Source organism: Carcharodon carcharias, chromosome 19 (genome assembly GCF_017639515.1).
Source record: "Carcharodon carcharias isolate sCarCar2 chromosome 19, sCarCar2.pri, whole genome shotgun sequence".
NCBI lineage: Eukaryota > Metazoa > Chordata > Chondrichthyes > Lamniformes > Lamnidae > Carcharodon > Carcharodon carcharias.
Window position 1 is genome coordinate 12,701,529 of NC_054485.1, and position 26,752 is coordinate 12,728,280.

General features: G+C 39.2%; 1 protein-coding gene across 5 annotated transcripts in view; it reads right to left on the minus strand.

Moving 5' to 3' along the window:
- LOC121291413 (eyes absent homolog 3-like) overlaps window positions 1-26,752 on the minus strand; it is a 64,885-nt gene that overhangs the window by 9,743 nt on the left and 28,390 nt on the right. For 3 of the 5 annotated variants that reach the window (XM_041212539.1, XM_041212538.1, XM_041212540.1), the window contains exons 2-16: window positions 26,545-26,655; window positions 25,000-25,049; window positions 22,855-22,970; window positions 21,815-21,892; window positions 11,736-11,802; window positions 10,399-10,535; window positions 9,520-9,642; window positions 8,769-8,860; window positions 8,495-8,675; window positions 6,242-6,381; window positions 3,103-3,186; window positions 1,764-1,853; window positions 1,042-1,100; window positions 385-545; window positions 152-266 (exon numbers count right to left, since the gene is read on the minus strand). In XM_041212539.1, coding sequence (XP_041068473.1) covers window positions 152-266; window positions 385-545; window positions 1,042-1,100; window positions 1,764-1,853; window positions 3,103-3,186; window positions 6,242-6,381; window positions 8,495-8,675; window positions 8,769-8,860; window positions 9,520-9,642; window positions 10,399-10,535; window positions 11,736-11,802; window positions 21,815-21,892; window positions 22,855-22,970; window positions 25,000-25,049; window positions 26,545-26,577 — 1,526 coding nt within the window. In that variant the 5' untranslated portion in view covers window positions 26,578-26,655. Of the gene's footprint in view, window positions 1-151; window positions 267-384; window positions 546-1,041; window positions 1,101-1,763; window positions 1,854-3,102; window positions 3,187-6,241; window positions 6,382-8,494; window positions 8,676-8,768; window positions 8,861-9,519; window positions 9,643-10,398; window positions 10,536-11,735; window positions 11,803-21,814; window positions 21,893-22,854; window positions 22,971-24,625; window positions 24,693-24,999; window positions 25,050-26,544; window positions 26,656-26,752 lie in introns of those variants that run through there. The other 2 variants (XM_041212542.1, XM_041212541.1) reach the window with 2 other exon arrangements.

Genomic DNA, 26,752 nt, shown 5'->3' on the forward strand with positions numbered 1-26,752 from the left:
TTTATGCAAATCTGAACATGGTGAGTCTGAATAGTCTTTGATTTGAATACTAGAGACTGTTCAGTAGTAGAATGCAACAAAGGTGAAATAAACAGTCAACAAAATTCCAAAATCATATATTTTTATGCATATTATGAATCAATTCAGTTACCTTGACTGAATTAGCAATAGTGATTTCAATGCAGTTGCTAGCCAGGAGTCAGTTAAAACTTCAACATCAGCCCTTAACTGCTGTAAGGAATCCCTCTTGGCCGGATTGAGCAGCTCTGTTGAAACAATAAATGACGCTTGTTCATTTTTCTTAGCAACAATCATTGGCAGAGAGGTTGAGTGGAAAAATAATTCTCAAGGCAGTTACTCACAACTTTGTTATAAGAAAATTACCTCCGACATTTGTACTGTATGTGTTGTACATTTCTTTCACACGTCGATATCGAAAGGCCAGCTTTCTCATCCAATCAATACCTCCCTGCACACCACCTCCTGAGGAAAGGCTCGAACCAGACACCGATCCATGAAAACCATCAGTAGCAAAGTTGTAGTTACTGAAACCACAAGTAAAAATAGCTTCTTACATTTGACCAGTATCTTATAAAAAGAAACACTTACATTAATCAACAAAACATACACAAAGCAATACGATGCATTAGAACAGCAGCAGACCATTCAGCCCCTTGAGCCTGTTCCACAATTCATTTAGATCCTGGCTGATCTGTGTCTTAACTCCATCTACCTGACTTGGTTCCATAACACTTAATGCTCTTGCCTAACAAAAATTCATCAATTTCAGTTTTTAAATTTTTACTTGACCCCCGCCCCAAGCCTCAAGAGCTTTTTCAGGGAGTAGAGTTCCAGATTTCCACTACCTTTTGCGTGAAGAGGTTTAAAATTTTTTAAAAATGGGTTTGGGGGGGGGGGGGGGGGAGAGGAGAAAATGTGAACCACCAGTCTCGGGCACTACCAATTTCGACCATAACATTCTGTCATAGTACATTAATGCACAAAGTGTAAGACTTTAAACTGAAATATAACATTGATTACGTTAAGTCTTGTCCGTTGTCATCAGCCGCAACATCCTCCACGTGAACTTGATCGCACTCCTGTTGAATAAGCAAGGCAAAAAGCATGAACTTGGAATTATACAGAGATTTCAAACTCCGGCTTCTAGTCTCCACATTAATATCAGAGGCCAAACAGTGAGGCAATTGCATGGGTTTTGTTCTATTTAGTGCCAACAACCTGTGAGATTCTGTACATACTTCCCTATTATGAAATTTATTCTCCCCGGTTTGTAAGCAGGCCTAAAAGCAGCCCCGTGTTAGCCTTCCAAAAACTGGATTATAGAAACATATAGCAAAAGCCAGACTAAGCGATTACTGTTCAAAGTTGAATTGTCTGTAATACAATGTTTATAGATAGTCAAACCCTCTTAACCTTCCTGTCAGTCACAAGTATGCACAAGGTCTTGTTCATTTTCTATATGCCATGAAAATAGATAGTCTTTTCTCAGCACGATCTGAATAATCAAGATATTTGAAAACCAGCACTAAATAATCTATCTCTGTAACAGAAGGCATTAGTACAAAATAGACCTGCAATATCTTTCCTAAGTAAAATGAGCTATCCTCCGCACTTTCTGCTTCATTCATCAAGTGGTTCCAACTTCTAAAGGTTAGAATTAGACTTTGAAGCTTATATAGAGAGAGACTTGAACATAAATCTTTTGAGATGCTATTATTTAGTTGCTAATCATTAGTCATTACCTCCAAGTCATTGAAGAACAAGTGTGTGTCAGCAAGATCAAAAATCATTTCCTCCATTCGCAGTCCTAATGTCAATGCTGATGATGGGTCCTGCAAAGTAATCACATCAGTCAACAGTGGCACCACACACATCATGTAAATTATTTAATTGAGAGAAGATTTAAAAGAAGGACAATCACGAGTTTGTGCCCCATTTAGAGATGGGGGATAATTGCAGCACCACAGATAACCTCAGTGACTCTGGAATATAATGGGAGGACTGAGAAGGGAAAGAAAAAGATAAGTCAAGGTTCCTTTTCATGACCAGGTGTCCAGTGCCCAGTGACTCTGTAGCTAAACCTGCTCAAATGTCTGCTTTATCCATTATCAAAAGTACATCAATGTTGTGTTTAGGTTTACATTAAGGAAATGAATGGCCCCAGCTTTCCAAATAGGACAATCCTCACTCGGTAATACAAGTCAACGATTCAAGGAGAAAATTAGAGAGGGCATTTTAAAAAGAGAACTAAGGTAATGAAAACACACTATATACTGTAAAACTGGAAATAATATAATGGAGTTTAAATCTGACAGATCAAGACAAATAAAATGTAATACTACCAGTTATAATTTGCAACAGTGCGTCTCTTCCTTACTGCCATTTAAATATTAACCAGTTTTAAATGCTAGTGGATCTGCCTGTACTTGTATGTGCAGAAAGTTGTCGGCTAGCACAGTATTCAGCAGTTCTTACATATTGTCAGTTCAGCTCTGCAGCGTTGTTTAGCACTGGGAGTCTAAATTAGAGAGCTGGTGACCAGGGCACTTACTAATTTCACCATAAATCCATAAATTTCTATTTAAGATCGAGAAATTTATGAAAATTATAGTATTAGATTACCTGGTGCCCTAATCACAACATGTTGGAGGATACACTTATTTTTGGAGAGAAAGGTGTATTACAAGGTATTGTTTGGCTTAAATGCTTCGATTTGTAACTTGATATATCTCTAGCAGCACAAGTGTAATTGATGTGGCTCCTTTTGATCAGCTGAAGGCTGAGACCCCCAAACAGGACTTGCAAGTCAATCAGCAGTCAATGTCTTTCCATACTTAAAAAAAAGTTTCACCTGAAGCCAATCCAAGCATTTTTCTGTTAATGGGTCAGTTTATCTGCATTTTGCAAATGATTGCTTTTCTTTTTTTTTTAAAAAAAAGTGATAGAAATTATTGTGCATAAAGCCTGAAGCATAATAGACTTTTCAAAATTAATTCATTGCAAATTTATTTTAGTGTTGTTCTACCTCCAATACTTTGCTATTAAGTCAGCTTTACATGAAGCTTTTTAGTCATTTCCTACCTTTCCAAATTTTTGTGCATACGACCCAGTAAGTAGTGAATGAAAGATGATAATGGTTTCATCCAAGTCCCACACAAACACACGCTGTAAAAGGGACATGGAAATAACATTACACACAAGTGATAAGTTGCTACCCCCAAATCTTCTGAAGCTCCATGCAAAATAGCTTTAACCATTTCCTTATACTCAACACAGCAATTCTGTCGACTTATTACTTTGAGTCTGATCACCTGAGTTTATTGGTTTCATTCCTAATAATTTTATACCAAGGTGACAAACAGCAATTCAAAACACAGCACGACGGTAGCGAGCACTGTTGGCCCATACAGTATTTCTGAGTTAAAGGCTGTAGATTCATACCCTCTATGTGCTCATGTCAGCTCAAGGGTCATGAAGACAGTCAGATTAGGGTACAATGCAAGGATACTGTCAGGTCATTCCTTCTGAAGAAAGACAAAACTTTATGGTTCTTGCTATCCTTCAAATACACAGCAGTGTCAGAAGAAAAATGAGTTGTTTAATGTTAACAGATCTGGCAGCACAGAAGTAGGCCATTCAACCCATTGTGCTTATGCTGGCTCTTTAAAAGAGCTACCCAATTAGTTCCTCAAAACAGTTCCAATTTTTGCTTTCAAAAGTATTAATCCAATTGCCTTTTAAAAGTTATTGCTGAATTTGCTTTCAGACAGTGCATTCTCAACCAGTCCAATACTGGCAAACATTCCTCAATTTGTCCGATGGTTGGGGCCAGTTATTTGTTGAGATCTTGCTGTGTAAAAAAGAAAGCTCTCGTCTGCCTACATCGCTAGCCAATCATTGTCTTTCAGAGACACCAAAAGGTGATATCTAAATGTCAATCTTTCTTTCTGAACTGTCTCAATACAGAAGACAAACTTCCTCCTATTTCTGTAAATTGTCTCCATGGCCAATTCTATTGTATTTTCCGAGGTGTCCAAATGGCAAATAGTGATGGTTCATGTGCTTGTCAACTGTTGCAGTGCCAGGAAACATGAGCCTTGGTAAATGTTTTCTCCTTCCCATCTTGAAGATGCTGAGGCTAATCTTTATCAAATTCTTGCTTTGTTTAGTTGTGACATACAAACCACATGTTCTCAAAACTTGTTTCAAATGGCTATGTTTCTATTATGAATTTGTATTTAGCTTGCTCCCTATGTACCACTTGTTTGGAAAACAAATATAGCAGCCAATTTACAACTAGCAGTGTACCAGAAACAACAACATATGAAACTGCTTCTCTGATGTTAATAGAAAGATGAACCTTAACTTTGCCAAAAAAAGTACCGTACATCTTTTGCACCCATCTAAAAAGACAAACAGGCCTTCAGTAATAACATCTCACCCAAGGAACAGCATCTTTGACAGCACAGCAGCAAAACACCAACTCACTGATTCATGATGTAAAGTGTGACAAAACCTCACAGTCTTCTGACTCAGAATGGAGGAGGTGACATTTTAAATCTATTACTGCTTTTAACAACACACAATTCCTGCTCATTAATGGTTCAGATTTCATTTGTTTGGATTTAGTATTTAAATAGATCATACTTTTCAATAACAGCCACACTGGCCTGGAGTTTAAAATAAGGAATATTTATTTTTACTGTATCATTCTTGGGATAATAAGATGGACAGTATTTTTCACCTGAATATGTTGCTTGCTATGCATGAATTTCTCTAACCTTAGAATCCTGAGCAAAACAAACATCTTCTGCACATCTCCAACATAGTGTGGAAAAGATGATTCACTCCATCCACCAAGTTTCTTATTAATTTGAAGTTTACGCACTACCCACACACATTAGCTTTAAATTTGCATCATACCACACAGCATGAAATGAAAACTGCTCATGTCCTGAAGTGTGCAAGTAAAACTCCACAATAATAATTTCAAATTTAAATGAATGGTATACAAAAGAACATTTTCCAAAAAACCACAGAAGAGCACCTTTAAGTTTAAATATGAAAGTCTTTTTAAAAGCTCAATATTGAAGGAGTATGTAGCCTACGTTCTAACAACAGTAGCCACATTTTCAATACGTTCCCTAAATCATTTTTTCCTCCAAAAGAAACAATGTAGTTGTGACAAGATAGTTCAGCTGATGTTTTTCCAAACTGCGTTCTTAAAAGAAATTGGATCAGTAAAACAATATTTTGCTGCTAAAATGCATTTATGGACATCATTTTTGCTTGGCTGATAAGTGGCAATTTACATTTGCACCATACAAGTGCCAGGTAACAGCAAATCCAGCCATCTCCCCATGTCATTCAATGGCATTAACATTGCTGAATCCCCCACTACCAGCAACTTGAGGATTACCATTGGCCAGGAAGTGAATTGGACCAACCATATAAATACTGTGGTTACAAGAGCAGGTCGGGACTTGGGAATTCTGTGATGAGTAACTCACCTCCTGACTCTGCAAAGCTGTTCACCATCTACAATGCACAAGTCAGGAATGTGATGGAATACTCCTCACTTGCTTCGGTGACTGCAGCTCCAACAACACTCAGAATCACAGTGCACAAGAGGCCCTTCGGCCTATCGAGTCTGCACCGACATGTGAGAAACACCTGACCTAATCCCATTTACCAGCATTTGGCCCATAGCCTTGAATGTTATGACGTGCCAAGTGCTCATCCAGGTACTTTTTAAAGGATGTGAGGCAACCCGCCTCCACCGCCCTTCCAGGCAGTTCATTTCAGAAAGATTGACACCATCCAGGACAAAGGAGCTCACTTGATAGGCACCCTATCCACCACCTTAAACATTCAGTCCCTCTATCCTCGATGCACAGTAGCAGCAGTGTGTACCATCTACAAGATGCATTGCAGCAACTCACCCAGGTTCTTTTGACAGCACCTACTAAACCTGCAAGCTCTACCACCTAGAAGGACAAGGGCAGCAGGTGCATAGGAACATCACCGCCTGCAAGTTCCCCTCCAATCCACACACCATCCTGATGAGTGCAAGACAAAAAGCTTCACTAGCATGTCTCTTTTTTCAGCAATATTCAACTTTACATACGTTAAACAACAGACAACAACACCCTAAAACAAATAGCTTGCCACTTCTACTCCTGTCCTCCTGCACAAACATTTTGCTTTTGACCAAACTTACCTCCAGCTCATTATCAGGTGGTGGTGAGGAACAACTCTTCTTTCCTTTCCCCCTGGATTTCCCACCAGGAGTTTTATGAGATCGCTCCTCAAGCTCCTTTACTATTGTGGGTGACACACCTTGAACTGTACCATCATCTCCTGAACAGAAAGAAAATTAAACTAGTACTTTTGAGAGTCAATACAGAATTTTAACACATGCTATTCCCTCAAAAACGACATTTTATGTTTTGTACAATTGCAAAAGCACAAGTCCTATCTTTTAAAGCTTTCTTCTTTCAATACAGGTTTAGTTGATTCTCTTTAAAATTGATTATTTTTGTTACATTCAAATGTTTCTTTCAAATGATCCTCAGTTACCATGTGTAAGTCTGTGAACTTTTAATTTCTTTCAAATGTTACAAGAGCTTCCAACAACTTTGCATTCCTGACTCTTCTCAGTAGATTGAAATACAAATTCTACTTCATTTTATATGGGATCTTGGTTGTTTGCAGGTTCAATAGTCCAGCCATCAGTTCTCTTCTACCTCAATAAAATAATGCTATACTACCATGTCTTGAGGACATTTGCTATCATAACAAAAGTGCAGCTTTTAGTTTGGAATTAAACTAGTCAGTAAACATTCTGTTTTCTAAGTTTTCATATGTGCACCCTATGAAACTTACAATTTTAGAATGTACAATATGCATGAGTGGCATGCCTCAGAGTTAAGAATCTACCTTTTGTGGTAAAATTTTACTTAGAGCACATGCATCTTCTGATGGAGGGAAATTGAAAACTGTTAGACAATATGCAGTGGGGGTGGGATAGATAGTGCAATTTTGTTTTTAGTAAACTATTTCTTAGTGTGACCCAAGAGCAAGTAGATTATGTTGAACTTGTATAAGTCACTTGCTTGGCCTCAGCTGAAGTGCTGCACCAGTTCTGGGCACCATACTTTAGGAAAGATGTGAAGGCATTGGAGAGAGCGCAGAAAATATTCTTGCGAATGGTTCCAGGGATGAGGAACTTCAGTTACAAAGATAGATGGAGAAGTTGGGGCAGTTGTCCTTGGAGCAAAGAAGGCTGAGAGAGGTTTTCAAAATTATGAGGGGTCTGGACAGAAAACATAGAGAGAAACTGTTCCCATTCATGAAAGGATCAAGGACAAGAGGGCACAGATTTAAATTGGCAAAAGAAGCAAAAAGCGACATGAGGAAAAACTTTTTCACGCAGCGAGTGGGTAATGTCTAGAATGCACTGCCTGAGAGTGCAGTGGAGGCAGGTCCAATTGAAGCATTCAAAAGGGAATTAGACTTATCTGAAAAGGAAGAATGCGCAGGGTTACAGGAGAAGGCTAGAGAATGGTGCTAAGTGAATTGCTCATTTGGAAAGCTGGTGCAAACTCAACAGGCCAAATAACCTCTATCTGCGCTGTAATAAATCTGTGCAGTTGGCTTTTGATTGATGATCTCTGTCTACAGGGAACTATTAGTGTGGTACTATGTCAGTGCACTGTTGACCTTGCTCCATGCCCAAAGACAGACTGCAATTTTCTATAATATTAAAAAAGTCTTCACAACAGTCCCTAAAGTGGACATAAGTCCTTTTAAAAATCCAAACTGCATATTTTTTCTTTTCTGATGAAAACCGAGTCCAGAGGTGCACATACATGGCATCAGAATAGCACATGCAACACTCAAAATTATCCATATGATGCCTGTGCATCTCCAGGACTGGTTATTATTAACAAAACAATAGGAAATGGAGATTTTTTTTCCATCAAGTTTGGGAGGAAAATCAATTTTTAACCAGTTTACTACAGCCGTCGTCCTCAAGACCAAAAAGCCAGGAATCAATTGACAGATATTCATTACTGGAAGTCAGCAAAAACTGACTCTAAAGGTTCCAATATATACTAATAGGCATCTATTTAATAAGGCCTTTACTTCCAATGAGCGGACAGGCCCACCGAAACAAAGATAAATCTGGTCTTAATGTAAATGAAGTGCTCCTCTGGGTGCCAACAGCACCTATCTTTGGGAAACTTGCTGAATACTTATTTATTTACCTCATTGTTAGTCTGATACTCAACATGTTCCTTGACCACCTCCAAATGATTACCTAAAAGAAAATGCTAAAATCTTTGCAAAGTCAGCATTCATGTAAGAGGTTTATGCTCCAGCACATTATGTATAAAACATTACTGTTGCATGACAATTTTGCAGATTTTACAGACCAGCTTCTAAACAGAACTGTACTAAAATGCATTACCAGATTGGAAACCCTGGTTTGCTGGACTGGAAACCTCTGCTTGCATTTTTTGCATCTGGTAGGTGACAGTTGTTGAGGTGCTGCTGGCAGGTGAAGAGTTTGGAGTTGTGGTTCCATAATTTGAATTGGAAAAATAGGGCACATACTGGTTTTGCCCAATGGGTGGGTAAGAAGGATAATCCTATAGAAATAAAATGGATAAAAGATAATGATGTTATTTATATATAAAAAGTGATTTCAAAAATATGACAGGTAAAAAATACATATTACCTACCTGATTCGAACTGTTAGGGCTAGCAGCACTGGTGACAACAATAGCAGTAGCAGCGCTGCCAGAATAGCTACCAGCTCTTGGGAAACTGGTACCTGTCAAAATTAAAAGGCAAAGCATTTTCAAAAAAATACATGTACTGGCATATATACAATATATCTGTAGTAAATCCCAAGATTCAAAACCATAAAAAATTGAAAGAAATACAAACTTGATACTAATATGAAAACTTTGAGGTAAATACTGCTAATAAATATTTCTAAACATTGCATGACCTACAGCAAAATCCATACACATACATCACTCACTTCCCCATTAACACCTCTGCACGAAAGGGGGAATTGATGTGGGTGGGGTGCACGGTAACAAGTGTTTGGTGCTGGGGAGGTCTGACATTATGGTTTGAAGGGAGCAAGAGATCAAGGTAGGAGAAGATTAGAAATTGTGATAGTGGGGAGAGAGAAGGTACAACTGACTGGCTTAGGGGAAGCTGAAGTCAGAGACCAGGGTCACCCACAAGGAGTGCAGTAAAAGGCATTTACCTTATTGTGCCAGAACTAATAGCTCCCTTTTACTGCTGCATATTACAATTTTCAATTTAAGTCAGGTCCCCAACTGCACTGTTGAAGTCTTATTTAAATATGTTAACATAGCATCCCTCACTCGCATGGCACGAAACCCGTAAAATAAGAAACCTCCTCCCCCAAATGACTGTTGCGACGGATTAACACTAAGGCATATGTTGTACTCTTACCTTGAACAGGATATGTATAAGGTGCTGTACTAGTTTGGTTTGAGCTAAACCCTGTATTATAAGTGAGGTATCCAGGCTGACTGGGTGATCCATCTTCTGTTTTCACACCAGGCCACAATGCACCTAAGATTAAAACAGCAATTATTGATTAATGGCACTCTTCCATAACCAGATTACCTAAAAGGAAAAAACAAAATATGTTAATGCAAGCATTTGATGTAAACCAAATCTTCCTTGAGCCATTGTTAACGGGGCTATTCTGCAAAACATTACACAAATAGCTTCAGGTTTCAACCTACTGGATCCCAGTGGCTATTTCCATATTACAATAAATTATGGAACATTTTGAACACTATTAATAGTCAGGAGAAGTTGTGTAGATTTAAAAATGAGAAAAATTCAAACATGCATCTAACTTAATGAACAGCTGATCCAGAAATCACTCACCTGGATGAAAACTAAAATGATTTTTAAAAATAGTAGTTGGCTACTACATATCTTCCCATGGTCAGTTATCTGAATATTGATCCATCTACAGAGTGCCTGATTTTTTAATAAAATATAATTCCCAAACAACGCATTGATAATGAACTGCTCAATTAATCCGAATTCCAAAATTACTGAGACATACACTGGAATTGACAATGTCAAAATGACATGTATTCACTCCTCAGCATTTTTGTCCCTAGTTTTCTAGTTTTTGAAGGTTCTTTAGCTTCAGGCAAGACCAATATTACATATATCAATCTCAAGGAAAGAATGAATCAAGCATCTTCAAAAATTCTTTTACCCATTTCATGTACATGACAGGTAGATTGGCCTCCTTCTGTGCTATAACCATTTTGTTATTTTACAAAGCAGGGTGCAGAATAAGCTTACCGAAGGGAGGTAGTCCATAAGGCTGACTTGGTTGTGGATATGCTGTATAAGATGCTGCCTGTTGCACTGTTGGGTATCGAGTCTGTCCTGAATAAGAAGCTTGTACTATTGGTGGAGAAAAAAGGTGTGGATATGGCCTAAAAAAAGTTAAAAATTGATTAGCCTGAAGCACCTTTAAACCACGACTGATTAGTTTGAAATAAATTTAAAATCATCTGATTACCATGACAAACTGATAAGCTACAATTATTTCTGGTTAAACAGCACAGGAGGAAAACTGGGTCATTATTACAACAGTTGAGCAAATGGACCAATAATGAACTTAGTTCTCATCAGTGAAGAAACAAGTTATATGAAGTGGTTAACAAGTGCAGTCATTACACAACATTATATGCTAGGTAAAATACTGGAACCAATGCCAGTGTAGAGTATATTAACAAAATAATGAAATCCTCTCATCAGTACTTAAGGGTTCAACTAATTTGCAAGGACATGTAATGTGATTAACATGCATAAAAATAAATCTCCCCCTTAATGCGCTAGTGTAAAAATTGTACAATCTATATATGTGCTTTCAGAATTTATACAATGTTATTGAGCAAGTGCACAGAGAAAATGCACAAAAGCTCTCAGCCTCAGTGAAAAAACTGCCCTCCCCATTATACAAATGTGCAAATGTAAAGGAGGCAAAAACCAAGTGAAATTTATTTAAAATTAATTTAAAAATAAAATATTTTTTGTAAATTTGTAAGAGCTGTAAAAATCAAGAGCAGCAAGAAAGTTAAGAATTATTTTTCACTCATGCAGGTACTAATTTGCTTACTTTCCCATTTCTAATTGTGACTGATTTACTGCACCCATGCTCAATCACTATGGAATCCCTGCAATGGAACTTGGCTCCACTTTTTTTTCCCCAAATGAGCTGCATGACAATAGAATCTCCACTTCTCAGTCAGCTTAGTCAACATATACCCATCTGAGCAAATTGTTCTCTACAGGATAGGGCTCATATCTGGGGCATGAAAGTTATAAATAGCTAGGGAAAACAGATGAAAGCATTTCACCCAAGGAGCATCAGTCTTATGGAATAAGTTCCCAGGGAAGTCCTCTGAAATTGACAGGATGAATGGATTGGAGAGACAATGTGAGAGGAGGGATTGAGGGATATGGCAAAAAGGCAATTGAGATAGTTTGATCACTGAAAAACACTGACTTTTGTCTAATGGTGTTTTCTATTGCCTAAAAAAATGCATGTTCTATATGCCCATGGTCTAAAAGTATTGTTTGGTCAAACTGAGAAACCCATACCAACATTACTCATTTAAATTGAAACTTACTTTGTAGGAAACATTAGCAAGTTATCTTGATTTGGCACCCGTGGACTATAACCTGTGCAGGTTATAACTGTAAAAAGAAACAGGAGGAGATATTCATTTCAATGACCTGGAACCAACACTAGAAAGTTGAAACTTCCTTGTCCTACTTTGTCCAAATTAAAATTGTTAATGTACAACGTATTTGCTTCTGTAATGCAAGGCAATGAGGATTTATCAAACCTTTTAAATACAGCATGAAATGCATTCAACAATTGGTACTTAATCTCAAACACGAAACCGTTGCAAACTTCAATATTTTTAATGCAAACCATCTGAAAATGGTTTACAAAGACTTATGATAAAAATTTGAAAAAGAAGCTACTGCTCAAATGGAAAAAACTTCATTTTTTTTAAACTTCCTTTTACAACCATAATCTTTCATTCCTGGTACCATTCAAGTGAACCACCTCCTCATGACTCCAACATCCTTTCTATAAATGGAGAACCCAAAACTGCATGCAATGACTTTTATAAATTTACCACTGTTCCCTAAATTTTGTATTCAAATGCATTAAATCTAGAATCCTATTTGCCATTTAGATCTACATTCTGATGTGAAAGATTGATGGCTCAAATCTTCCAGTTTCTGAATCGCTGGGAGACCAGATATCTGGGACCTGTGGAAGTCCTGACACACTGATCTACATGGGAATTGCCTGGGAAGTAACTTCCAATGGGCAATTCCCCTGCTCCCCGACCCTCCACGATTATCTTCGACTTAGAGATAAAGCCAGAGATTTAGGACAGTTCCAATGTACTTACCTGGATGGTTACCCAGAAAATATTAGATTAAAACTTAGTTTAACTCCTGGGTAACTCCAGAACTGCCACCCCATCCACCTGCCACTTCACTCACTCTACCCATTCATCGACTCAGCCAATCACTAACATTCAAACTTAACCTTTAAACTTACTATATGGCAGCTGGTGCTGTAAAAAGGGGACATGGTCCATCACCCTCAATCCCCTCGACTCTCCTCTACTACAACAGAGCTCTCCAACAGATGCTACACTCTTCATTTCTGGGAAAGCCGGACTCGGAAGGTCCTGGGAGAAACGAGGAGCAGCGTCGAGTTGGGGGTGTGTTCGGGTGGAGCACCAATCCGAGGATGACTAGTGTTCCTCAGAAATTCCAGGCCAATGAGTCTGCACTAATAGTTCTCTGTATTCGTCCACTCTTAAGCACCTGTTTAGAGTTTAATTCCTTTCGTTTTTACCCCTAAATGTAGCACTTCACATTTCTCTGCACTGAATAGCATTCGTTACCTGTCTGTTCACCTATTTCCTTCTACAATTTTCTGCATCCTTCTTCAGTTTTCAAAGTCTCAAAATTTGGATTATCAGCAAACTTTAAGTAAAATATCAAACCGCATTTCTGACCTCTTCAATCTCTGTTGGTGGATAATTTTTAAAAGGTACAAATAATCTTTTGCCTAGCCAGCAAAGCCCACATCCCATAAAAATGAATTAAAAAAACTAGGTAATCTATTTGAAATATTACAGCTCCCCGTTTCCTGCCTTTTGTCTCTATCCCAATTACTTTAAAATGTTCTTGTTTGACATGCTGAATAAGCTTGCTCCATAATTTAATAATTCTGATCATCTACCCATCGAAGTTATTGCTCTTCCTAATGTCCTGTGGCTTACTGCCTGAACCTTTACAATGAAATATTACAGAAAATCAAGTTATGAAAAGCAATTTCTTAGCTACCGCTCTTAGATGGTGAGTGATTATTGCAAATGCCAATCACAGTAACCTATCTGATTTAAGGGCTGTATTACTAAATTTGTTCTTTATGCATTTTATGAAAAATTCTGAACTTTAGGGAGCATAGGAATAGACCATTTGGCCCAACTGGTCTATGCCTCCAATATTTCACACGAGCCAATGCCATTTAGCATTTTTCCCACATGTTGACATTTCTAGGCAAGGTGTCTAATTTAAATGATTAAGGACAATAGTGTAGATGGATGAACACATTGGCTGCTTTAATTCAGAATTCTTTGGACTGAATCACATCACCTTGTTGCACAAGAACATAAGAACGTAAGAAACAGGAACAGGAGTAGCCCTTACGGTCCTTGAGCCTGCTCTGACACTCAATACAATATGGTTGATCTTCTCCTCAACTCCACTTTTCCACATGCTCACCATATCAAAAATCTATCTATCTATCCATCCTACCGTTGGTTTATTTCAAGGCTGAAGTATATTCAAAGAACACTGCAGGGTGTTGAGACTTGCAAAATCCCTGTAAATCCTTCAGCCTAATTTTAACAGCAAGATGTTTCAGCTATGTCAAAACTTATCAGGAAAATGCTTAAATCAATGGCAATAGAAGAATGAAAATTAATTCCCATGACTTCATTGTCAAGGCTGGAAAACATTAAACAATTTGTTTAGCAAGCTGTTTGATGAGCTAAATGATAAATAAATATATATATATTTAAATCTTTCTCGCTGCACAGGTTACGACTGCCTCCAACTGAATGTATGTAAATGATTTGACCACCTACTTCCACCTGTGACATCATTCAGCTCAGCTCCAGCCTTCATACATTTACTGCCAAAGCCTCATCTATCCCTCATTATCTCTAGGTCTGGATATTCCAATGGTCAGTCAGCCCCCCATCTTGTACCCTTCATAAATTTAGCCATCCAAAACTCTGCTGCATGTGCCCTGATCTGCATCAGATTCCATTCACCCAACACCCTTATATTTGCTGACATACACTGCCTCCCAGTCTAGACCCTAATTTAAAATTCTCGCCCATCTTTTCAATTCCATCCATGGCCGCATCCTTCCCTATGTAACCCCGTCCAGCCCTGCAACCCACCGAGATCTCTCCAATTCTGGCCTCTTATGCACATAATTTTAATCACTCCGTTGCTGACTGTTGTCCCTTCAGCTGCCTGGGCCCTGAGTTCTGGAATTGCCTCCTTGAACCTCTCAACCTCTTTTAAGAAGCTTATTAAAACCTTCTTTAGCCAAGTTTTTGAACACCTGTCCTAACAGGTGGCTTGAGGTTCAGTGTCAAATTTTGTTGGATAATGCTCCTGTGAAACGCCTTGGGATGTTTCACCATGTTAAAGGAGCTACAGAAATTCTAGCTGCTACTGGTGCCCACAGTATGTTTTGATAAATTCTGATGTCAAATGAATGGCATGCTTCCCCTTGAGGTTTCCAGAGTGAAATCCATGAACTAAACTTCAAGTTGCTAATGTACCCTCTCTTTCTCCTCATCTTGGCCCTATTACCACCCTGCTGGTGATTCCTAGTAGAATTGTTTCTAAAGCTCAAAATACAGAACTCTTTGCCCTTGGGGTACAATCCACAATGACAAAACGCTCACACCCGCAATTTAAGTGATAGGATCCAAATAACAGCAAAGTAGGAAAAACTCTGCTGCAAATTTCCTCCAAAGAACTTCTTTGCTCCTTCAAGTTCTGGTCCACCTCCATGGGAACAGGCCCAAATGCAAGACAAGGCACATTACAGGAGGCAGCGTTAAGCCAGCCCAGTGCTATCTCCCATTAAACCATTGTCCAATTATGGTCACATCTCTCACTGCCAGCTGATCTGCTGTCTTTCCTGGGCTTTACAGCCATGAGTCAGGGCTCAATCTACATCTTTCTAGGCTCCCACCAAAATGCCTCTTTCTAGCTCTAAGTATGCATATGTAGCAGTGTTACCCCTGTGCTCACTTGCATGCACCCACTGGCTGCCGACGTGGAGGTTTTCTATACTTCAGTTTCCTGGTTCCCAGACCAACTCCTTTTCATCTCTTGCCTTCCATTAAGTAACTTACGCTTTCGCTCCCCTCATCTCCTACTTTAAAGCAGAAAATGATGGAAAAAACCTAGTTAACAGTTAAAGAGGAGAGATAGATTGTTGATGTTTCAAGTGTGTGTAACATTTCAGCAGAACTGATGAAAGGTTATACAGCCAAAATCTGCCTTTTCTTTTCACAAATGATGCCAGCCATGTTGTACATGTCCAGCATATCTATTTTTAACTCAACATGTGTAATTTTTTTTCCTTCTACATTCCTTTTCTCTTTGGAGTTCTCAACAGCATAGTGACCACCCAACTCCTTGACCATCTCTCCCCGAGCCACCGCCCCATTCCCTTTCAATCCTCAATAAACTAGATTTCTTTCTGTCTCCAGACTGAAAATCACTGTTCAAACGCCCTAATGACACCCTGTATAATTGTGATTGCAGCGCCTTATCACCTCATGCTCACTGCAGCCTTTGAAACAACTGACCATGTTATCCTCCTCCACCACCTTTCCTCATGGCCCATTCCACAGGAGTGGAACCATGTAAAGATGATCTTGTCAGCACCATGCCTTCCCTTACAGGACTTGCACAATCATGGCTGTGCCACAGACTTCAATCCTTGTCCCTTTAAGGCTCACCTATATGCTGTCACTCAACGGCATTATCTTTAGACATGGGATCACTTTCTATATGTATGCTAACAATTTTCACCTTCACCACCATCCACAATATATGATGCTCATCTGCTTGTCCTAAATCACGTCATGGATGAGCTAGAATTTGGCAAGACTGAATCCATCCTGTCCATCTCTCACCAGTAGGTTTGCACTTTAACACTCCTCCATCCCCCCCTCTCCTTCAGATGAAGTTTGATCCTAAGCTGAAGTTTGAACCTTACATCCAGGTCCATTACCTATACCACTCACTCTGTCACAAATTCATGCCTTTGCCATCTCAAAACTCAACTTCTCACCAGCTTCCTGACTCCATCCTATAAACTCCGACTTATCCAGAGTTCTATCACCTTCATCCTATCTGGCACCAATTCTTCCTCACCCATCACCCCTATCCCCATCAATCACTACTGGCTGTCCCAGCACCTAACAAAATTTCAAAGCCCCTACAAGCTTTTTCAAATTCTCTCAATGGTACCATAGAACTTGAATATTGCTGAAAAGAGAGAAATGGTGTCGAGCTTTTTGTCTTGTATTCATCAGGATAAACACAAGAATGTCAAAGTTCAAATGACCTAGTCATCCTGCTGCAGCTGGTTTTGTAGAATTATTGAAGGAAGATTGATCCCAAAGACATTTGACACATTAAAAACACAAGACATTTCTAGGGAGTTTTTGAAAAGTTTTATATTCCTAGCCCTTCTCTATCTTCTCTAAATACATTACATCTTGATTTTTGATTTTTTAATTACCATGTCGCAGTAATCCCTACTATGTCTGGTTGTATGAACACCTTCAGCTCCCCAGTTTTATTACACATGTTGTGTACATTGCTGTACAGACCTTTAAACTCATTTTTAATAGGATTTCCTCTCACTTTGTTTAATCATCATTTTGGATTCCCTTCTGTAACTGCATTTATTCCCTTTCCATCAATGTCCTCCCTTTATTTATTTTTTCCTATCTTCTCCTGCTGTTTATATTTAGAATGCTTACTTTTCTTGTAGATCATCTCCCCACCCACTCTTAACTAGTGTAAAGCCTTTGCCACCTTTCCTCTAGGATACAGGCCCTATCCTGGTTTAGGTGGAGCCTACCCATCAGTACAGCTCCTTCCTGGTCCAGAACTGATGCCAGTGTTCCAAGAAAAGGCACTCCTCTTTCCCACATTAGCCCTTAAGCTACAAGTTAATTCTGTCAGCTCCTTTGCCAATTTATTTCCGACTCGGGCAATAATCCAGACACTATTACCCTCAAGGTCTTTATTAATTTAGAGCCCAACACTTGATACCCTTTCAGCAGAACCGCCTTGCTGTCCTACCTAGGTCATTTGTTCCCACATGGAGCATGACAACTGGATTTACCCCCTCCCTTTCCAGGTTCCCCTCTAACCATTGACGTGGATATCATATAGAATTTTAAAGGTTACAGGGATCAGGTCAAAACAGGAATAAAGTGTCTTCCCTAAAGAAATTCCACATCAATTCTTTGACAGACAAATTGGTCTCTGTTTACATCATTTGAAAGTTAAAGTGGAATTCAGCAGGATGCCTAATTAGGCTGGGATTTCTACACAGAAGAACTTATCATATTTCTGCAACGGTTCAAAAGAAGATTATTCAGTGACTCATTGAGCCACAAGCACCAGAGATGCCCCAGGTTCAATCTAATAACCTAAACCTGGGTGTACAGGGCACAACATCAAAATTTGCAGGTGACACAAAATTGGAAGCATTATGAACACTTAGGATACGGTAGACTTCAAGATGGCAAAGACAGGCTGGTGGAATGGACAGACACGGGCAGATGAAATTTAATGCAGAGAAATGTGAAGTAATACGTTTTGGGAGGAAGAACGAAGACAGAACACAAGAAAGAGCAGGAGAAGACCATATGGCCTGCTGCAGCACCCAATATGATCATGGCTGATTTTGACTTCAACTTTCCCACCCGTTCCCCATATTTCAAGAGACCAAAAATCTCTCAGCCTTAAATATATTCAACGATGGCACATCCACAATCATCTTGGGTAGAGAATTCAAAAGAATCACAACCTTTTTGAGTGAAGAAATTTCTCCACATCTCTAGCCTAAATGATCAGCCTTTCATCCTGATAGAGTCAATGTAAATTAGAGGGTATCATTCTAAAGGGAGTGCAGGAACAGAGTGACGTACAAACACATGAACAAGGAGTAGGCCATCCAGCCCCTCGAGCCTGCTCTGCCATTTAATAAGATCATGGCTGATCTGATAGTAACCTGAAAGCAGCATCCCACCTACCACCGATAACCCATCACCCCCTTGCTTACAAAGAATCTATCCACCTCTGCCTTAAAAATATTCAAGGCTTTACTTTCACCACCTTTTCAGGAAGAGAGTTCAAAGACTCATGATCCTCAGTGAAAAAATTTTGCCTCACCTCTGCTTTACATGGTTGACCCCTTATTTTTAAATAGTGACCCCTAGTTCTAGATTCTTCCACAAGAGCAAACATCCTCTCCACATCAAACCTGTCAAGACTCCTCAAGATCTTATAAGTTTCAATCAAGATCCTGCTCACCATCATAAACTCCAGCAAATACAAGCCTAATCTGTCCAATCTTTTCCTCATAAGACACAACCCACCCATCCCAGGTATTAGTCTGGTAAACCTTCTCTGAACTGCTTCAAATGCATTTACATCCATCCTTAAATGAGGTGACCAATGCTATACAAATATAGTCTCACTGGTGCCCTGTAAAACTGAAGCATAGCCTCCTTACTTTTGTATTCAATCCCCCTCACAATAAATTATAACATTCTATTATTTTTCCTAATGACCTACTGTACTTGCATACTAGCTTTTTGTGATTCTTGCACAAGGACACCCAGATCCCTCTGCACCTCAGAGCTCTGCAATTTCTCACCATTTAGATAATATGCTTCTCTCAATCTTCCTGCCAAAATGGACAATTCACATTTTCCCATATTATACTCCATCTGCCGGATCTTTGCCCACTCATTTAACCTATCTATATCCCTTTGTAGCTTCCTTCTGTCCTCTTCACAACTTTCCTACCTATCTTTGTACCACCAAATTTGGCAATCATCTCTTCATCCAAGTCATTTATATAAATAGTAAACAGTTGAGGTCCAGCACTGATCCTTGTGGCATGCCACTCGTTATATCTTGTCAACCTGAAAAAGACACATTTATGCCTTCTCTCTGCTTCCTGTTAGCCAGCCAATCTTCTAACCATGCTAATTTGTTACCTCCTGTATCATGAGCTTTTATTATCCCCAACAACCTTTGATGTGGCACCTTATGAAATGCCTTCTGGAAAGTACAGTACATCCACTGGTTCTCTTTTATCCACAGCACATGCTACTTCCTCAAAGAACTCCAATGAGTTGATTAAACACAATTTCCCCTTCACAAAACCATGTTGACTCTGCCTGATAACCTTGGGCTTATCCAAGTGCCCTGCTATAACTTCTTTAACAATAGCTTCTAACAATTTCCCTATGACAGATGTTAAGCTAACTGGTCTGTAGTTTCCGCTTTCTGTCTCCCTCCCTTTTTGAATAATGAGTGTTATATTTGCTATCTTCCAATCTCGCGGGACCTTCCCCGAATCGAGGGAATTTTGGAAAATTAAAACCAATGCATCAACTATCAGACTAGACACTTCTCTTAAGACCATAGGATGAAGTCCATTGGGACCCGGGCTCTTGACAGCCTGCAGCTCCAACAATTTACTCAGTACCATTTCTCTAGTGAAGGTAATTTTCCTGACATCCTTCCCCACTTCCATTTCCTGGTTTATAGCTGCTTCTGGGGTGTTACTTGTATCCTCTATAGTGAAAACTGACCCGAGGTATGTGTGCACAAATCACTGAAGGTGGCAGAGCAAGTTGTGAATGAGGTTATGAAGCATATGGGATTTGGGATTCTGGACTTTCTAAATAGAGGCATGAGTACATAGATTACAAAAGCGAGTTATGATGAACTTTTATAAAATGCTGGTTTGGCCTGAACTGCTGTGTTGTGTCTAATTCTTGTGTGTAATTTTGTAAATGGTATACACTGCTGCTACTGTGCATCGGTGGTGGAAGGAGTGAATGTTTGTATCAAACCTCTTGAGTGCTTGACACCATCCAGGACAAGGCAGCCTGCTTGATTGGCACCCATCCACAAACATTCACTCCCTCCATCATGACACACACTGGCAGCAGTGACTACCATCTACAAGGTGCACTGCAGGAACTCACCAAGCTTCCTTAGACAACACCTTCTAAACCCACAACCACTATCATCTAGAAGGACAAGGATAGCAGACAGATGGGAACACCACAACCTGGAAGTTCCCCTCCAAGTCACTCACCATCCTGACTTGGAAATATATCATTCCTTCACTGTTGCTAGGCCAAAATGCTGAAACTCTCTCCCTAACAGTGGGTGAACCTACACCACATGGACTGCAGCGATTCAAGGGGGCAGCTCACCACCACCCTCTCAAGGGCAATTAGGGATGGGCAAGAAATGCTGGCTTAGCCAGCAGTGTCCACATCCTGTAAATTAATAAATACAATTCTGAGCGCCGCATGTTAGGAAGGATGTGAGGCCTTTAGAGAGGGTGTAGAAAAGGTTTACAAGAATGGCTCCAAGGATGAGAAGTATAATTAGGAGGATGGATTAGAGAAGCTAGGGTCATTCTCTTTAGAAAAAATTGAGCAGAGATTTGATGGAGTGTTCAAATCATGAGTGATCTAGACAGAGTAAATAGGGAGAAAATGTTCTCAGTGACAAAGGGGTCCAAAATGAGAGGACACCGATTTAAGGTGAACTGGCAAAAGCAATTGTGACACAAAGAAAAACTTTATGTAGCAAGTAGTTAGGATCAGGAATCCACTTCATGAGAGTATGCTGGAGGCAGATTCAATTGTGATATTCAAAAGGGAAGTGCATAAGCAGCTGAAGAAAATAAACTTGCCAGGCAAAAGGGAAAGGGTGAAGGAATGGAACAAACAATTGTTCTTGTAGAGAGCCAGCAAAGGCATGACAGACCTCCCTGTGCTATAACTATTCTATAAATCCAATCAATCATCGTATTTTAAGTAAGTTGAATGTAGTCACAGCAGTACTTCAGCTTCACTACTTGGGTTCGAGAAGTGGGAGAAGTGGAGTTACTCAGCTGGATTTCATACTCTGGATCAGTATACATGAACTCCTGCTGTGCATTCTTTTTTGCTAGCCAGGACCAAGATCAGATTCAGTTGCGCAACCCCTGTAGTTGAATCGCATGGTCAAGGCACACGTACGAACATGGCTCTCGAGCAAAGTACCACAAGTGACCAGTGTAAATAGAGTTGTGCCCAATCAGGGAGTGAACACTTTTGACAGGGGAAATGAATGTTGAATAAATGCAATCCCTTTCGAAAAGACTTTGGAACTAGCCAATCTTTATTTCAAAGATCTGTAAAAGATCAAGTGTAATTATCTCCTCTGGGCCCAATCTTTAAACAGTTTTAACCTCTTTTGCAAGCTACACATTTTAAACAAAATAACTGCAAAGAATTGACATGCACTGGTAAGATTTTACCTGAACCTGGATATACATCAACAGATGTGTTCCCTGTTGGAGTTTCAGATTCACTGCTTTGAACCACTTCATTTTTAACTATGTAAAGAACAAAGATTAAAAAAAATAAAAGACAGGTTCAAAGAAACGGACAGATCACTCATCCTTACACACAAAAGCCACTGTTCTCAAATGCAGAAATAATTCACATACAATGGGATTGCATACCATGGTCAACAAATGAGGAAGGAGAGAGAAAGAAGGTTTAATGAAAATGCAAGGAAACATTGAATTTCAGCTATAAAAAAACAAAAAAATATGAAATAAAACTCGCCAGGGCTAACTAGGTAGAGAAGTTTTGATAAATGCAGTATGTTAACAGAAAAAAAGTGGTAATGTGGAAAGTAGGCTCACTAAAGTTAGTAAAACAAAAACTGAATTACCTGGAAAAACTCAGCAGGTCTGGCAGCATCGGCGAAGAAGAAGAGTTGACATTTCGAGTCCTCATGACCCTTCGACAGCAGTTCTGTCGAAGGGTCATGAGGACTCGAAACGTCATCTCTTTTCTTCTCTGCCGATGCTGCCAGACCTGCTGAGTTTTTCCAGGTAATTCTGTTTTTGTTTTGGATTTCCAGCATCCTCAGTTTTTTTGTTTTTAATCACTAAAATTAGTTGCAGGAGAGACAATAATGATCAATGAAAAAAATGGAATTTTTTGAAAACAGGATGAGAATTATTGAAGGCGTTAACCAGCATGAGGCCCAAATTGGAGGGATCAATGCAGGAGGAAAAGCAAAGTGTGTAAATTATAAATTCAGTTTGCAAAAAATAATATGTGGTCTCACCATTCAGACCAGAAGAGAGTTCAAGTATCAATAGAGTCAGCCAGTTGCAGCCAGGGCCCTCAATGTCTGGGGTAAAAGATGCAGTAGAAAGAAAAAAAAGATATCTGCCAGGACTTCCACTCCCAGTAATCACTGTTGAACTGGATGAATGGATATTGGGCTTCACAGCAATCAAGTAGGCACCGGATACTTTAAGTAACCATGAGCTTGACTCACCTTCTGCTTCGTTCAGCACAGTTAAATTACTAGCCAGACTGCCAGCCTCAGACTTTTGCACATCATTTCTATTTGTTTGACTCTGCAGTCTTATTAAGTTCTGCAGTTCTCCAGTCCTGGGGAAAAAGGAAGGAAAGAAAAAAAGTTAAAAATCCTCATATGCGCTATTATTCAACCCTAAAACTTTAAATAATTGAAGTGCAGTTGATGAACCTTCTCCCTATCAATTATTTTTTCTTAAGAAGAATTTCCAGTCCATTCCATCTGATGCCCACCCCTAGCATTCATCAAATCAGAAGCAGGATGATATAGCCAACAGAATCCTATCAACTTCGCCCAGACTAGTTTTCACTAGGCAGCAGTGCATAGGCAATTTGTGGATAGTTTCCCCTTCTCGTTTAAATAAAATCTAGGTGAACATTGGAAATGAGAGATGAATATTAGCTTCTCATCTAGAATATGTAATACTAAAAATAAACTCAGCAGTTTGCAGTGCTGAGTTGGAAGAAGGAAAGTTAAGTTGTTCATAACAATACATGAACATGTCCTTCTTTGAACACTAGGACAAAGGGTTGTTTGAGTTTTCATAGTTGATCTCTGCACAACATATGCTATTTAATAAAAAAGTAATTTTATTAAAAAGTTGTTTGGTAGTTTTTGCCCATTCTGGCATTTTCTTAATGCACATCACTCCACAGATCCACACTACTACTACTACTACACGAGCCAAACCTACCCACGAATGGCTCTTTTTTGAGAAAAAACTGACATGCACAAATTAGAATTGTATCATTGCACACATTGGGGTCCAGCGGTTTACCAAAATCACTTTGAGACTGCATTTGGATCCCTCAAGGTTTGCATAAACCACAATTGTACAAAATGTTCTGCGTCAAATCTTTCTTCTCCAAGCCCAGTGGCACACCCGTCTCTTTCATTGCTTTATATCCACCTCAATGCTCTGGGTTGTCTTTATACAAAGCCCCTTTATTTTTATGAACAGCAATGCCCCCAACTCCTCCCAACCCAGAGTCCCCCCAACAACAGCCTTACAACTCACAATTGCCAACCAGGAGAACTGGCTTCATGCGATGCTGGGGTGGGGAGGGTGAGAAGTTCACCACTTCGCTGCCATCAGGTGTCAGTATCCCACTGGATATCAGCCCAATATTAAGTGCTCACTGGGACTATCTGTAGTGGGGTTTGAAACTATGACCACCTGATTCAGAGGTGGGAATGCTACCACTGAATTGAGGCTTACTTAAACCCAACTATAGATTAAAACAAAGTTATTTCAAATCCGACTTCCACATAAACTGGAATATAGATTGCACTGTAACAACTGCCACCGACGGAAAGGTGTCAGAAACAACTGAGCACGTGCATTACAACTGTTGGTGTACATTCAGCCTGTTCCTTACGCCTTTCTGGTCAGCGGGTGACAGGAGTTAGTGATTTTGAAATATTTAAGAGGGGTCAACTTTACTGCTTTATTAAAAAGCTGCGTTTATTTGAACAAGTGAACAAGTGCAGCGACTTCCTACACAGCCTCTGTTGTTAGATAATGGGACTCTTAATCCCAGGGTCATGGTTTCAAGCCTCATTTTGGGTGATGATTTTTTCTTAAATATTTTAAGAAATGTTTTTTCTTTTTAAATTTTAAAAGGTTTCTGGAGAAAAAATATCTACCCGTCACTCCCAGGCATCTTGTATTCACTACTAGAATAAGTATTTGGAAAACAATATTGCTTTATTTAATAATAGCCTTTACCTTGAATAAAACTTTCCACCATGAATAAAGATCCAAAATAAAATCCATCATAGTCAAATTTTGAACACTGAAGAAAGATATATTAATAGAACGCACAGTTACTAAGGAAACGCATACAAGTTCTTCCACTGTCACTGTATCTGCACATGTGCAGGAAGTGCTCTCCCTAATCTTGCAGTACAAATAAATGTAACCTTAAATTACTGTTTATTAATACATTCAGAGTTTACATACAATACTGTAGCTTTCAATTACTGGCATGGTATTTTGAGATGGGTGAAGGCAAGCTGCAGGTTTTCTTCCTGCAATATTAATAATACTTTAAGCGCATAAAGCATGAACATGAAAGATTTCAAATACAAACACCTACGAACCTTAAACATTGCTCATTTGTGGAATCTAAATCATGGCGCGATTTCTTCACCTGTAAAAGCAAAGATATTAACAACAATTTCTTCGTTTAAAAAAAGCACAGTTGTACACAATTTAAATGATCTATGTAAGGGATTTTAAAGAGTTGGGAGATATTTCAGGTTACAATTTCTTCATTCAAGAAAGAAATAAATCTTATCTTGCTATACATCGCTATTGCATACAATTTAGATTATGGTTAGAAAAACTCAAGTCTCGAGAAACTTCATCAATCCAACCCCTCACATCCCTAGCAAGAATGGAGGACACAAAAGAACACACTCCCAGAGAAGAACAGACAATTCAGAATCAATTGACATCTTGGGAGCCAGATCCTTACCTGCAGTCACTGGGATTTATGGTTATAGCTACATTAACAGCTCAAATTTTCAGGCGGAAAGAGGGGAGAGGGCAGGCCTGAAAAAGGGCAGGCATGAAGGTTGGGGTATGAGGAGTGATGGGATGGATGCAAGAATATTCAGAGACATATTTAAAAAGTGATCAGAGGAGCAAAGAAGAAGCTAGAAGTGAGCATAATCGCAGGCTGAACACAAATAAAAATTCTCCCAATTGTGGAACTGCAGGAGTGTAGTCAGAAGTTGAGAACCATAAAAGGGATAATGTAATGGACTGTAATGGAAAATGAACAGCTAATGAACTGAAGGGTGACTTCTTGGAAATTTTTTCTTTTGTGCAGTCCATCAGTATAGACTTTTACTTTTAACTCTGTCTGAAGACCCCTCTCTCAATTGTCAGTTAGTAATATCACTTAAATTATTGTGTATGTAGGCAGGCGGGATGCATTGGTTTCTTTCTCCTGGTGAATACATAAGGAAGTAATTTTTTAGTGACTGCCATTGCTACTTTCGCCAATGAGGAAAAAACTTTCAGGTAGTGCATTCCAGATCCTAACCACTCACTGCGTACAAAAGCTTTGCCTCATTTTGCAGTTGTGCCTTTTGCCAATCACCTTAAATCGGTATCCCTTGTCCCCATAACACACTCAGGATCAACTTGGGAGTTGGATCCTTACCTGCAATGACAGGGATAGAGCTAAACATTTACTGCATAAAAAATTACAGTGCAGGCAGATTCAATTGTCGTTTTCAAAATATGACTTGGATAATTATCTGAAGAGAAAAACTTTGCAGAATTAAGAGGAAAAGGCAGGGGAGTTTGACTAGGTGAGTTGCCATGATGAGCTGATTGATCTCCTTCTGTGCTGTGACCAGTAGAAGGTAGTGGAATGGGAAGGGGCAGCAAAAGAGGTAGAGGGAGAGAGAATGAAACAATGGATGCATGAAAAAAAGAGAGGGTGGGGGGAAGGAATGCTTTTGCAGCATATTCACTTCAGAAATAGAACTGAAATTAGAAGAAATTATCCACAAAATATTGAACCATGGTTAAATAAATACTAACTGCCTCACTGGAAACCAAGATTTAATACAACACAATAAAAATCCAGTAACATTATGGCTTTAGTCAGAAGTGAACATCACATAACTTACAGGTCGCTCCTGTGAGTCCTGTGGATTTTCCATTGAAGTCGAGTGTCGGGATTCTCTCTCCTTTCAAGGTATAGGACAATGATGCTCGTTTGTCTTCCAAGGCTATTACGTCTGAAAAGATTTTCACAGCCTTATATATTCTGATCACAAAAGGTTATCTGATGTCAAATACTCTCAAACTGCTGATTTATTTCAAACTGACACGTGA